The following is a 15,266-nucleotide window of genomic DNA, read 5'->3' as shown; positions in this document are numbered from 1 at the left end:
AAAACAAAAAAGCAATATAACAGGGCGGGCCGCATGAACACTCAGTTAAAACTTGGGGTGAGAAAAAGATAAGAATAAAACCACGGGGAACAGAGACATAAGATAGAAAAACAGTCTAGAGGATAGATGATGGGGGGAGTAACAAAAAAAGTGTGTAACAGTTACTCTCCGAAAACACACCGGAAGAGCCATGTTTTTAAATCTTTCCTAAAGGCTAAAAGAGTGGGGGCTTGCCTGATTTCAATGGGCAGTGAGTTCCATATTGTGCAGACTACAAGCTAAATAATATTTATATATCTGTTTAACATTACAGTAATCCAGTGATACCTTTAGGAAGAAAAATGTTCAATCTGTAATCAAGAATATTATGTTTGAATATGGGGTGAATCTTACCAATTACCAAGAAGCATATGTTTTCTCATGAGGTGAGGGGCGTGTTTGTTTTTGCATGTGAGGATGAAATAAGGATTTACATCTTTATTTTGTCAGACTGTAAAAAGCTTTTGACTTTCCTGATAGTAATTTATACTTCCAGACCTAAATATGGAGAAACCACAACAGCCATCTAATCTCCTTGGGCAAAAATAAATCAAAATTCTCTGAGTAAAAGTCATTACCCTTCCTAATTTCTTGCAGTAATTAATTTATTTTAGTTCAACTTACACAAATCACCTCACCAGCATGATATGGCTATATGAGTGATGCGAAGTGCCTGCAAATTCTGGTGGATGTTTGCTTTTTAAAGGATTGTGTATCTGATACAATTAGGGAACTGCAGCCAGTGATTAGGGAGCAGCAAGTGCATCCGTCGGAAAGGGTGCAAGGGCTATTAAGCCTACAAAATCCTCAAACAAAGCATATATTTGAGGAAATGCAGTGAACAGGAAGCATGATCTAGCATGCTGGGAAGCCTAATTTAAGCCAAAGGCATTTCCTTTGAGATGGTCTATATTAAGCTTAGATTGCAGGTTGGTTGGTTTGATAAAGTTTTTAAATAATCACACTCAAACAACACTTGAGAAATATAATAAATGCCTCTGGCAAATTCAGATGCTTCCATATCCAATAAACATTGGTTTTATGTGTTTCTGTGAAAAACGTATTTTCAGGAAATCTGTCTACCTTAACAGTTTCAATCAGTCAAAAATGTTAGGGCTGAATAAGCAAAAATCTCTATGTTCAACTAAAATGGAAAGGCAAAGACTAAAAAGAAAAGGAAATTTTAAAAGAAGCACTTATAGTCCTTTTTTCTTTGCTAGGGAAAACCAGTAAGTTCCCAATGCTGCACGAACTATATGAATCTCCATTTTATATATGCTCCAGCTCTATATGGACGTTCTTTTACTAGTCCAAAGGTTACTTCGAAAACACTGCTTTTATCTGCTTTTAGTAGAACAAATCCCTGTGTCAGTTAGATAAACCAGATGTATTACTGCACCAGTAAATTGCCCTCAAAAACTTTCCAGAGTGAAGAATCCCAGTGTGATTTTTTTAGGTATAAGAAAACCATGAACATTTCCCCCGCTTAGTTGCAGAGCACTAGCAAAACTGTATTTATGTGTACAGGAATGATTTCCATAAAGTTCCCATTTCTTTATCCCAGACTTGCACTTTTCAGTTTCTCTATGCAACATCACATATATTCCCCTGCTGTGTTGTCTGTCTATGTCTTCACTTTGTGTTTGGAACTTGTGTCCAGAAAAAGTGAGCCACACAGGTTATCAAGGGGCAAGATAACAGAACCAAGGAGTAAATCATGTGGAGAGAGGGCCTTTGGTTCTGCTACATCAGAAAATGGAAATACTTGTAAATCTTTTAGAATAAAACTCTACATTTCTTTTAGAATAAAACTCTACATTCTACAGGTATCAAGAAAGATGTGGCATAGCTAATTATTTATCTTGTGTTCCTGAGAATATTTCTTTCTGTGTTCTGGTAAATTAGCTATTGTTCACTGTTGACACCCAGCTAAATCTCTCTTTTTTGTTGTCATCTACCACTCTATGAAATTGAATTCATCTCGATGGGTTGCAGGCAAGCTTTGTACATGCCAAAGCACACCTGATGCTAAACACGCAATTAAAAACTACTTGGGTTTGTTCTCTTAGGGACCATCCAGACAGTCCCATACTCAGGGACCTGTCTGGGTTTTTACCAGGGGCATCCAAATGACACCCCCGGTAAAAACAAATTTGGAATAACTTCAGTTATTCTGAATTAATCAAATACTCAATGGGACTACCCAGGGGTGAGTCCTCATTTGCCATCCTGAATCTTTTTGGCTTTTGGAGCTCAAAGGTCTGGGATAGTGCCCAACATCTCCCCCCCCCTCCCCCAAACTCCCAAAACAACTCTTTAAAGTTAAGAAAACGTACTTGGCCGCCATTAAGGTGCTCCTTGTGACCTCTTAAGAGCAAAAAAATTACACGCCAGGAAAAGGGGGAGCCTAGGAGCGATTCCCCCCTCCCAACTCCTGGCACATCATTTCTTTGTGCCAGGAGGACACAAGGAGCACCTTAATGGTGTCCAGGCAAGTTTTCTTTTTAGGTTTTGGATGGCATGTAGCCATCCTCCCCAAGAAAGCCCAGGTGTTGGGTGGCTTGGGGGGACAAAAACTCATACCAAAGCAGGTTTTTTAAACCCACTTCAGTGCAGGTTTTACCCCTGTTTGAAAGCGCCCATAGTTGACAGGAATTATTGGCAAATTTTCACTGCAGGGCATTGAGGCCCAATTTAATTTTTCCTCATTTTTTGATAGTCTGTGGAAAAATCACCTCCCCTTAGAAAAGGACTAATTATCACAAATTGGATCTGGTTTTTTGTTGATAGATAACAACAGTGTGGGGATGGGAAATAAAGGATTGGTGTTCTTCCCACCAGCAGCAGCAATGTCTCTAAATGTTAAGCACACAATTTGGCACCTGCTGTTATGTAAGGGGAACATATGATGTGGATTCTAGTGCTATTTAGAATTATGTGAGTTTAATCCTCAGAGTTGGTTTTTATTTGATAAGATATGCTTGTTATATGGGAGTCCTAAGATCAACTAGGACCATCCCCTACTTATGATTCTGTTATGATACCATACTGTAATTGTCTTCTTAAACTTTTCTTCTGCTTTGCTTTGTTTGTTTTATACTGCAGAGTGGCTCAAATAAGGATCCAGAATCAAGCAAAGTCCCACCCCAGCGACCACCTCCTCAAGGTTGTTTACAGTACATTCTCGACTGTAATGGCGTTGCAGTAGGACCAAAACAAGTCCAGGCTACTTAAATTATTGAGATTATAAACAGGTTAAAGCCAAAAAAAAAAGGAATCAAACAATACCAGTTTTTGTGCAGTTTTTGCATTGTTTCAGTGCTGACCTGGACTGTGTTTTTTCTATGCAGTGTCAACTATACTGTCTGGTTGTTTATCTGTTCATGTTTGTGTTGTAATGCTTACTTAACGTTTCTCTGTATAACTTGTGATTCAGGGCCGTTGTCAACAGTGTACAAGAATTGTGCCTCTACTGAGTCAGACTGACTGTATATTAAGAATGGTTAGACAGTATTTTTTGAAGTATTCTATATTGTGAGGTAAAAAGAATAACCAATGCAGGTTGAGATTTAAATACTTTTGCTTAATTGTGTGAGAACGTGTGTTACAGTCATTTTAAAAAAAATGTGCATGATTAACACAGAAAGTTTATTCTAATATTTTTAAAAAATCTCATTGAGTAGGATATTAAATAAAATCATTCTTTTTATAATTTTGTAAAGATTACTAATTATTGAGTTCATACTCATAGGTGAAATGAAAGATTAGTATTTTTATTTTCATCATTTCCTATGATATAAGAAGGAATTATTTCAAGGCATGCATAAATATCCTGTATTTTCAATGCAGATGTTTTTTCTATTTTAAAAATCTGCATTAAATTCTTAGCCTCAGTACTATAAAATGGGCCATCAGTGTGCAATATTGGTTCAACATGAAGCTACTGAATGTATTTAAGTTCAATGAGAGAGCTTCTTTGGTGTTTATGAAGTAGCCATCTGGTCTTGCCCAGAATTAAAGCAAGTGTTTACCAGAAATTCCTACCTAAATAATGCAGGTAAATTACAACTTTTGATAGGCCATTCAAAGCCTTATTTTAAAAATACTGCACTTACCACTCTGGTTGGGATCTTCAAATATTTATGGATTTGTTTGTTGTTGGTTCCGGGTTTTTTTTCAGTATAGTTCATAGATGCAGTATGTGGCTATGTTGTTCTGTACTAGCTAATAGTGTGGCCACACAATTTAAATACCAGAAAAATTCAGCTGTTGCTGAATTAATTGTTTTAAGCATAAGCAACAGAAAACATGAAGAAATGTTTACATATCAGTTGGCGACCCTCAAGGAGGAAAAAAAAGCTTAGGCTTAGAATGTCATTGTTTGACTCAAGTGTATGTAAATATGAAGTATAGTGCAAGGTGACCTGAGCAGTTTTGCTTTTGCCAAACTTTCTTATAGCCATAATTGCTTACGACTGTCACATAACCACTGGCTATGTGTATAATCTTACAAGCAATATCCAGGCAGACACTCAAACAATTACAGAAAATCTAGCCTGTAAACATAAGGTGCACATCTTAAGCATACTGTAGAAATAGCTGTGAGCAAAGGAAATAACTGTTTCATCATAGATTCTAATACTAATAATAGTCCCCTAGGTAAATACAATCAAGTCTGTTTTCATGTGAAACCATGCCAAGATTTGACATTATTTTCCTTTTAAACACTATCAGCAAAGCATTATAGCTCATTATCCAGTGGTCGTTGCACTATTTTTGGTTAGCTTTTTGTAGAGGGAGTTGTACATTTGGGAAGTTGTTTCTGTTTTTGTTCTTGTTTTTAATTCAGCTGGTAAGCTGATGATTTCAAGCTGCTTTTGATTGCAGTTTTGATGTTAGGTGGGCATGCTACTGTTTCATGCCCATTTTGGTCTACTATAATTAAGAACCTTCTGTTTTTATCGTCATTGTTACTAGTTAGTGATCAGGGCCGGCCGGAGATAATTTAAAATATTAAGCGGGGGTGGAGAAAAGCGCCCCCGCCGCGCAGGGGGTGGGGAAAAGTGCCCCCCCCGCAGGGGCGGGGGAAGCCTGACGGTGCCCCCCGGGGACCTGCGCCCGAGGCGGCCGCCTCACGTGGCCTCTATGGTGGGGCCGGCCCTGTTAGTGATCTTTTGATGACCACACTAATCCTTTGGGTTGTGTAAAATGCATGCACATCAGGTCCTCTCTGCTCCCCTCCTCCAAATCTCAGTCAAAACACATCCCCCTCCTGGGGTTGAAGAAATGAACCTACTGACTGAATGCCATTAATATCAAGCCATGAGTGTTTTCTTGCATGTAGTACTCTTGAGTATTTACAGATGCTTTTGTGCATTGTTGATGGGCCGTATGTGTGTGTGTACGTGTGTGTGCACGTGCACATGTGCAGACCATAGAGAAATTATTTGTCTCCCAGCGGGACTTCAATGTGTTTAACACAAAAGGTCTTAGAAGGGCACACGCCAGTACTACCTGCCACAAATCAGAAGCAAACCAAAATGTCTCTCTGCATGCAAGCATGCTTAGGTGCAATATTGTGAGAAATAGGGAAGTGATATTTTTCAATATAAGATTAATGTCCAGGGATTTGGTGTGTTTTTGGATTTTTTTTCTTTTTTGTAAAAGCTTTTCCAATAATAATTGTTGTTGTTGTTGTTGCCTTTTTGTACCAAACCGGCTGCAAGAAAGTGAGCAAATGCTGAAGTGTGACTGCAGTATATATTTTGTGAAATCTCTTGTACAGCTTAATGTGCAATAAAGAAAAGTTACATCTGTCTTCAGTGTATAGTTTCTGGCATACAAGGTTTCATACCAAATGGGGAAAAACTTTTAATCAAAGTCTTTAAAAAAAACTCTAAGTAACCAAAAATATTCATCAAGGAAGCTTGGTTTTCTATCCTAAAACAAAGCAGCCCAAACGCAAAACCTTCTGATCCAGAAGTAAGCAATTTTAGTGCCCTTGAGGTGATTTGGACTACAATTCCAGTCTGAATGGCCAGTGACTGCAGGTGGCGGGAGCTACAGTCCAAATAACTATTGGGCACAATGTTGTTTGCTCTGTCATACCTAATCATTCTGCCAGACAGCTACAAAGAGAGCATGAGGAGACTGAGGTCACTTGTGACCCACACATATTCGGTAAAGCTTGTAAACAGAAATATATTCATACAGATTTTCAACATTTCATCACACATACAGTTTAAGTAAGCATAGGGTCTATTCATAAGCTATACCAACATAAGCTATACATTCAAGGCAGGAAAGGAGATATGATCTTGGCTTCTCTTCTTCTATGTGTCTCTTTTACCTACTACATCAGAGGAGCAGGACTTTGACTAGTGATTCTTAAAGTATATGTTCCTAGAACTAAAACAAGTTGTGACAAGTTACAGCATGAAAGAATACATGTTTTACTACTTTAGATTTTTTTTCTGAAATAATTGCATCAATTTGCATGTGATCTTGAAAGAGAAAATGAGAGATCTTGCCCAGGAATTTCCTTTAAAAACGGCTGTTACTTTGCAAGGTATTTTAAAATCATCATATAGTAAAATAGTAAGGTTGCCCCAGGCTCAGCTATATAATACCGAATGACTGATTTTTGAACCAAGGAAAAAGTCCAATGAATGTTTGGCCTTAATGTAGACATGATATTCAGGATGTGATAGAAGAAAATATTTTGCAACATCTATTAAATCTTTATAGACTTATAGGTGAAACTGTATGTAGACTGTCCATACTGAAAGAGTGCTTTCAGAAGTTACTTTTCATTTAAACAAAAGCGAGCTTGGCTGATCATGCAGCATCATTCTGATAGACTAATCATCATCATCTGATGTGATTTCACAATTTAATGTGTGGTGTACAAACCTGTCTCATTATTTACTAAAATACAGGTATGTTTCCTTTCCATCAAGATAGATCCTGAAGAATAAAACATAGTTTTATTTGTGGGAGCATTGCTTACACCTTAACGATTACAATGAGCAAAATATTGTTTGTTCCCATTTCCCAATACGAAGCTTCATGTGTATTCTGATGCAAACACGAAATTCCTCTATGAAGTGGATTTCCCATCACTTTTCTAGAGAAGCCACTTCTCTGAATAGATGTTATTGTATGCACAGACTCCCATCACAGCCAACATTCAAAGTGAACAAGCAAATTGCAAACATCTGATAAGGTTCCAATGAGGAGCTTCTGGTAGCATAGAGGAAATTTTGTTTTTTCTCATATTATACGTCAAATTGTCTATACCATGGAGTAGACATACTGTCCAGGGTGGAGAATTCCTTAGGGTCATCATATTTTATGTCCTAGCCAAGGAGTTTCATAATGGCAATGCTGGTATAACACTATGTTGTGGTACAACTGTTGACAAAATATACCCTGGCTAAGCATTCATTTGTTTGCATAGTAAGTCCTATGATCAAACTATAAATATATTTAAATTCAACAACTATGTTTCTGGTCTTTAAACTGCACTGGCACTGAAATGGCTGTAGGCCATATGAGATACCCAAAAGCATAATGTGTAGCAAAATAACTAGCTTAGGATGATATTGTGATTTGAGTATATCCTCTGTTTGTAGAACTGCCAGTTCAAAAATAAAGAAAGGAAAGCAGCTGGGTTCTTGAGGATGCCCCTCAACATGTTATTCCATCAGGACAGAGGGCAAGCGCATACATTGCAGAGAAAAAAATATTTATTTCTGTTTACATTATAGTAATTATTTAGGTGTTTGAGACATCTAAGTGGAGATTATATGTAGATCTGTGCCCACCTTTGTTCCTTTTTTGACACTGTGTAAGTTTCACCTACTAGATTTCTGTTGTAACTGCCACTGCATTCAGTTTACAATGGAACAACTTGCGAAATTTTTCTTGCTTATTGGGGAAGTTTGGAAATGTTATGGAAAAATGCAACTAATGTGTCTTGGTTTAGGTAGTTATTAAATTGTTGATCCCAGGCAACAAGGAAGTGTGCCTACTAACAGTAATGTTTTTTTTTAGCATTAATGTAGACATCCATCAGCTTTCCAGTTGTGCAGAATTATGGCTAATAATAACGGTAATGAAAAGTTGGCTAGGCATCCTAACACTGAATTTTGTTGGCTCTAGGATTATATTTTTAGAGTGTTGGATATAAGAGGCAGTACAAAATTACTGATACATTATGAAGTTTTTCTTGTGCTGAACCTAGGGGGCCCAGTGCAACCCCAAGGAATGCAGTCACAAAACCAGGAGCCATTGCAACCACAGCGTGCGTTCCCTCCGGGGCAATCTGCAAAGCCCTCAAGTTCCCTGCCTCCACGTCCACCTGGCCCTGCAATTCAACCGTCCCGCACCCAGGCCCCAGGTCCATCAACTGCTGGGCCACAGACAGACAAAGAGACTGAGCAATCAGCAGCGGCACCCCAGAAGCCTCAGTCACACCCACAACTGAAGTAAGACTATGTTTTATTTTCTCCATGTTTGTTTTGCACTGATTTGCCAGAAAGGTTTGAATGCAAGCTGTACAAAATACAAATACCCTCTTCGGGTTAAAAAATGAACAGATTGACCGGCAATGGGAGAATTTCCAGTGAAGACTATAATATGCTGGAAAAGCAAAAATTATTGTAGTATATGCAGATTTCTTCTCATAGGAACCCAGGTTTGGAGAATGTGTCATTCTCTGTTTCTCCCCACCACTCCAAAAGGAATTGACTCATTCACACTTCTGCTATCTAGAACACAACTGCTGAGGAGGAAAAAAGGAACCCTTATCTACTTAAACTTTTAACCTTAGCCTCTCAGACAACCTCAAATTTCCAGTTTAAAACAGCTCATCTAAAAGCCTCGAGATATTTTTATTGCCAAAATAAATGTATGCCCACAATCATTGCACAAGTGGTACATGCCATACATGGGACTGCTCACAGTGAACCCCAACTGATCACTTGGAATAGATTTGATATAACTTACTTTAACCTTGGATTTTATGGAATTCAAAATCTTTAAATGCGGGTATGGATAGCAGATAACACAAAAAACAAGGAAATACTGTGAACTTTTAAATAATGTGCTCTCTCGCCACACATATAATGTAACATTAATAATACTTCTTGTTTGGTATTTGAGAGCAATACATTACCTTAGCCTTTTGGGACCACTGCTTCTGTCTCTCTTCTTCCTCGCTGGCTGCACCATGTCTTATAGTAGTTGGGGGAGAGTGGGATGACCAGACAGTGTCCAGCTGCACTAGTATTATGACTAGAAATGTGGTAGAGAAATGTCTGTCCTCTCTCCATGGTTGTGAAGCTGCAACTGGATTTCCCTGAGTCTCCCCAGTTTCTAAATGGCTGTGAGGCCATGTTATGGGGCTGGGAAGCTGCTTTCTGCAGAGGTTGGCAGCATCCCAAAAATTCCATATATTCCAAGTTAATCTAGTGGCATTCAACTCCCAGAAATCCTAACAGCTGGTAAACTGGCTGGGATTTCTGGGAGTTGTAGACTAAAAAGATCTGGGGACCTCAGGTTGAGAACCACTTACCTAGTGTATGTCACCAACACAATTCTAGTCATTGCTTCCAGTGTCTCTAGTGAAGATATTTCAATATGACACTTGGTCATCCACAATACAGGCATTCCGTGAGTTACAAACATTCCATTTACAAACAACTCTAATTATGGGGTTCTTGTGTGTTTTCTCGGCAGTATATACCTCACAACCTCTGAGGATGCTGGCCATAGATGTGGGCGAAACATCAGGAGAAAATACTTCTGGAGCATGGCCATACTGCCCGGAAAACACACAACAACCCTGTGCTCCCGGCCATGAAAGCCTTTGACAACACATTGAACTCTAATTATAAATGGGGATGAGACAACAGGAAGTGAGAATCTATCAACAGGAATCTATCCCTAAGAAGGAAAATTCACTCCTGAAACAATTATCATGGGAAAAGGTTTCTCAACTGAAGCTTTATTACCGATCCTTGTTTGCACAATAAGCCAAATTTGTCAAAATCCAATTGTCACAGGGACAGATAGTGAGGTGAAATCTTCTGAAAAGAGACACAGACAGCAAAACAAATATCATAGGGGTGTTAACCCTTCCCTGTGCTATCCAAAGCCCCCCCTCTCCCTCCCCCCCTCTCTCTCTCTCTCTACATACACACACACACACACACACACGCACACACACACACACACACATATATATATATATATGGCTGGAGTTACCTATAAAAGGTACCTGTTTCGACTTACATACAAATTCAAGTTAAGAACAAACCTACAGAATCTATCTTTATTGTAACTTGGGGACTTCTTGTATTTTACCTTCACCTTCATGAATCTTTCTCTACTGGGATCCTTAATTACAGAAGACTAATGGGAACTGGTGTCACAAACAAGGCAATAACAAGAAACCATTATTTCCAATTAACCAAGTTATAACCCTTTAGATTCGCCATTTTTTGGTCTTCCAAAACTGTCTCACCTCCAAAAGGAAGGAGAAGGGTCCCAGCCCCAACTTCTCTGCCAATCCCTACATTTTGTCCTCAGGCACACGGCTTTTTTCTGGTGTTTTTGGTAAGTGCTACTTCCTGTTTCCGCTGCCTCCAGAATGGGCCTATAGACTTAATAACATAGATTCATGCAGACAGATGATTTGTGGTTTTCTTCAGATTCCTGCTCACCCCATAGGAAAGACAAAGCCACATTGAAACAAAAAAGGTACTGTGTATGCAGAGGAAATTCTCAAACATAATCTAAGAAAATTCTTTTTTCCCTAAAATCAAAGCTTCAAAAATGAGATGAACATTAGATCCAATAAAATACAGTAATGTGCCCAAATTGCAATTGGTGTTCCACACTTTAAGTGTTCGGGGCTTTTGTGAGTCTAATAAATCCAGCTAAGTTTCCTGCATACTTGCTGGTGTGATATGTAGCATAAATAAAAAAGAGGCTTCAAGTAAATTGTTGATTACTTTTAAAACAATAGTGAAGATGTGCCTAGTTATAAATGCATGTTTGCATGTTTTATATTTCACTGCACACATCAAGCCATCCTGAAAAGATGGAAAGTCTTTCCCACACACCCCTTGTCACTTTTTGTGATTGAAAGAAAGAAGAGCACAGGCGAAAAAGGGGATGACAACTATCATCATCATGTAAATGCCTCCCTAAAAATGAGTGAACATAATAAATACCAAGTATGAAAGACATGAAGGGATGAAAGAAACATTGGAGTCCTGACCCATCAAAATTGATACAATTTCTTAAATGTACTTTTAATTGCTTGAAACTAACATTTTGTCTAAAAGGATTGTATTTAATGCTTTTTGAACTTTTTGTATTTAAAGTTGATTTTAGCTGTATTGCTTTTAGCATATGGCGAAAGATGCTTTGGATCTCATACAGATATAAATAAAAACACCCTCATTGTTTTATGTTTAGCTTCAAAGGACCGCAATAAAATACATAGAAAGGAAGGACCTCAGTCCTAGTCTAAACCCCCTGAATCAGTGGTGTTTAGCTATGTGTTGACTCACTGTTCAGCAGTTGATTCAATTGGTTTACTGTAGTTGAAAACTTACCACTAGGATTCAAGCCAAGGATTTCTTTAACATCAGATTAATTATGAAAACTATCATGAAACACTGGCCTTAAAACTTCCCAATGCAAATAATAAACCAATCTCAATTCTTTATGACACGTGAACTGAAATGCCCTGTATTCAAATACAACTTTTAAAAATGCTTCTGTTTTCTTCCCCCATCCTATGCATCACATTCAGGGTTAGTGCCAGAGTTAGTGCTGCCACTTCCCTGGAAACACCAGCATAACATCATAGTTTGTCATGCCAGCTGGTATCAGCATGTTTCATCCAAGCCACTTATTTTCTGGCATGGCTCACCTTGAGGTCATTCCTTAAGACCTGAAATATGTATGCCACTGAGCCTGCTTGAAGGGCTCACAAGCTGCACAAGAGAGGTATTTCAATTCCCAACTCCCCCCCCCCCCAAAAAAAACCCTCCAAGCCAAATTGCCAATAGGATTAACTGTACTGAGTTCATTTGGCAAGTCTCTGCCTTGCATTCTCACCCACATGGTCTTGCTTAACATGTGTGTGCAGGTTATTGCCCTGTGAATAAATATTTAATTAGACCATTTATTTTTGTGTTCCTAATCAAGTGAGGTCCTGCTTTGCCTCTCCACCCCTTCCTTTCAGGGAATGTTAAATACAGGTACAATAGAAATGAAAGACTGAGCACACATGCTGCGTCGCTTGCTCTGATTTCCAACAAAAGGTCTGTGTTGGAAACAGGCAAGCTATGAACGGTTGCTTCATGAATAAGAAGCCCAAGCGCCATCGCATTGCAGCCTTGCAGCCTTTTCCTTTTAATAGCCTCGGATTTTATAGGACAAAACAGGTGGAACAGTCCAGTCCCATTTGGTTGAGAAATAGTATTTCAGAACAAATGATGAAAAGATTATAGGTACCTCTTTCCCTGCCTGTTTCCAAGCCATTTTTCAGCCTCCTTGAACTCTGGCTCTGGGCTTCCTGTCCAACAACTGCTCTGCTTTCTGGGACATCTCTCAGTCTTCAGCCAAACCCGACTGTTCCTGGGTTCTGAATCAAGGAAACTGGGCAGCCTTCACTCCTTGTCTTTTCAACAGCAGCATGTTTTGGCAGGTTTTCAGTTGCCAAGCTAGACGACTGGGATTGATGCTGTCATTCTTTCTCTTTTGCTCCCAATGATCTGTATTTTATTGTTTTACATCTTTAGATTATGCTAGATCTTTTTCATTTTACTTTTGAGTGGATCCTTTGGGTAAGATACTTTTCTCCCACCTCCACCCCAATATTGGGGTTTGGATCCTGTTTAGGGAACATAGTAGCATATAAATCCAATATATATAACAGATAAATCTTTCTTACAAAATGTCATCAGGAATTATTGCATTCTATAGATATGTCTTACTGACCCAGATGCATACACACTGGCTGCAATCCAACGCAAACTACCTATACATAAAGCTGTAATCCTAAACAGATTTATTAGGACATACATCTGACTTTTTAAAAGTGGGGAATCCAAATAAACATATTTAGCATTGCCCTGCACATGCCACTGATAAAGTAAACTAAACTTAGTTAAGCCATAGGCTTGCATTCCTACTTACTTACCAGGGACCAAATGTCACCGACATCAATGGGCTTCATTTCCAAATAAACACGATTTGCCTTCAATGAAAATCCACTTCATTTGGACCTCAATTACACTCTTTTTGGTCTTTGTTCCAAACCTCAATGTGATATAGAGATGTGACCATAGAGATTTCAGTGAGATTCCTCTATGTAACATTTATATGCTGAAGAAATCCAGAGAAAACATCTGTGAACAGATCTGAGTCCACGATCATGCTACATTGTTATATTGCTATATTCCATTTTAACCGCCTTGGCAACACTGTATGGGATGCTGAGATTTGCAGTTTATTGAGGAGCACGTAGAACTCTCAGCCAGAGAAGTCTTGGGGCTTACTAGCCTACTAGCCCCATAATTCCACAGAATGTTGCCATGATGGCAGGTAAAGTGAAATATGGTGCTATAACAGTGCAGAGTGCTAGAGCTCACAGTGTGACCAACACATGGTCCTCAGGGTCAAATATCTGGTGAGATATGAGCGATTTATATCTCCTGCTCTCATTTACATAACGTTATAAAGGGAATTGTGAAAGCTGCTGTCACCAGAATCTAATTCAATTTGAATGGAAGCTTTAAATATACTAACTGTTGTGTGGCTTTTGTTATTGTTTTTGTCTTGCAGTAAATCCCAGTCTCTAACCAATGCCTTCAACTTCACGGAGTCGTCTTTCTTTCGATCGTCTGTGAATGAGGATGAAGCAAAAGCTGAAACCATCCGGAACCTGAGGAAATCTTTTGCCAGCCTCTTCTCTGATTAGCCATGGCGAGTGTGGTTTTGTGCATCTGTAACATGTTCAAATGTCTACTGTGAACATCATTTTGCAAACATAATCTCCTTGTGAATGATCCTTGTTTGCTTTTCCAACTGTTGTCTTAAGCAATATGTTATTTTTAAAAAGGGACTATAATGAGGTAAATTTCAGGTATTTAATAAAAATCCACTAAAAAATTAAAAGCCAAGAGGAAAAGCGATACAGCAGAATGCTTTAAGTCCTCGTCAACTGTGATATTGTGGCCTTACCGTTAAATGCACTAAGGCATCTCATTGTGAAATCATTCCACACCCTTTTGTTGTAAATTTTGACCATAGTTGTTTCAGTGCTGAACCCACAGCATGTTTGTTTATTTAGTGACAGTATTCTGTTCTTCAGGAGTACAGACTTTCAACCTGCTTTCATGATGCTCTCCCCATACCTTTAGGTTCCAACTTTACATGGCTGCTTTCTGTGAAGTTCCCTCTCAGCTTATTGAAAACAGTTTTCTTCCCTTATAAAGCTAACCATTTGTTAAATGTAGCATTGGGAGATCTTGTTACAAGCAAACCCCAAGATGAAGCCATGTTTTAGAGCTCTGTGTGTCTCTATTATTGTATCCTCGCATTTGTTGTACAATTGTTTGCAACTTGTTAACAGTGAACTATGATTTGTCAAGTGCCATGCATGACCTTCTGTTACCCATAGTTCCATGTAACCTCCTAATAAATGCAAAGCTATATACCTGGCACTAAGCCATATTCTGCAGGAATTGTTTGAGCTCTTGTATTGATTTCTCCAACAACCAGCTTGAGTGACATCCAAAACATTCTTTTTCCTACTTTCTCTACTTTCATATCAGCCACGTTAGCAATCATCCTTGAATGACCCTCACTGCCATCCAAGGCCTGACAGAAAAAAAGCATTTGCACTTGCTGAATATTGTCCATAGAAACAAACATTTCCCTCTACAAACAGAACAATCTATTTTGCCCAGCAATGGGTTCACAAGGAGCCTTCTATGTTCAATGTTGTTCTGAAGCACCACACTCACATATACTGCTGAGGCAAAAAGAACCACAATTTTAACATGCCTGATCTTTATGTTCACCATATCCACAAGGCACACAGATCCATTTAGTTTGACAGCACTGATGCCATTGTCATTATATGAAACTGCCAGTTTCTATGGCTTTTATTTATTTATTTATTTATTTATTTCAAATATTTC

The 15,266-nt window shown here is 38.6% G+C and overlaps 1 protein-coding gene across 1 annotated transcript in view; it reads left to right on the top strand.

Moving 5' to 3' along the window:
* Positions 1-14,807, top strand: part of syn2 (synapsin II) — a 202,692-nt gene extending 187,885 nt beyond the window's left edge. The window contains exons 11-13 of the mRNA XM_003217671.4: positions 3,145-3,205; positions 8,285-8,528; positions 13,906-14,807. Coding sequence (XP_003217719.2) covers positions 3,145-3,205; positions 8,285-8,528; positions 13,906-14,041 — 441 coding nt within the window. The 3' untranslated portion in view covers positions 14,042-14,807. The remainder of the gene's footprint in view (positions 1-3,144; positions 3,206-8,284; positions 8,529-13,905) is intronic.
* The last annotated feature ends 459 nt before the right edge of the window (positions 14,808-15,266 follow it).

This window comes from Anolis carolinensis, chromosome 2, assembly GCF_035594765.1.
Source record: "Anolis carolinensis isolate JA03-04 chromosome 2, rAnoCar3.1.pri, whole genome shotgun sequence".
NCBI classification, from domain to species: domain Eukaryota; kingdom Metazoa; phylum Chordata; class Lepidosauria; order Squamata; family Dactyloidae; genus Anolis; species Anolis carolinensis.
The sequence above is the reverse complement of the archived record's forward strand: the minus strand, read 5'-3'. Positions and strand labels throughout refer to the sequence as shown.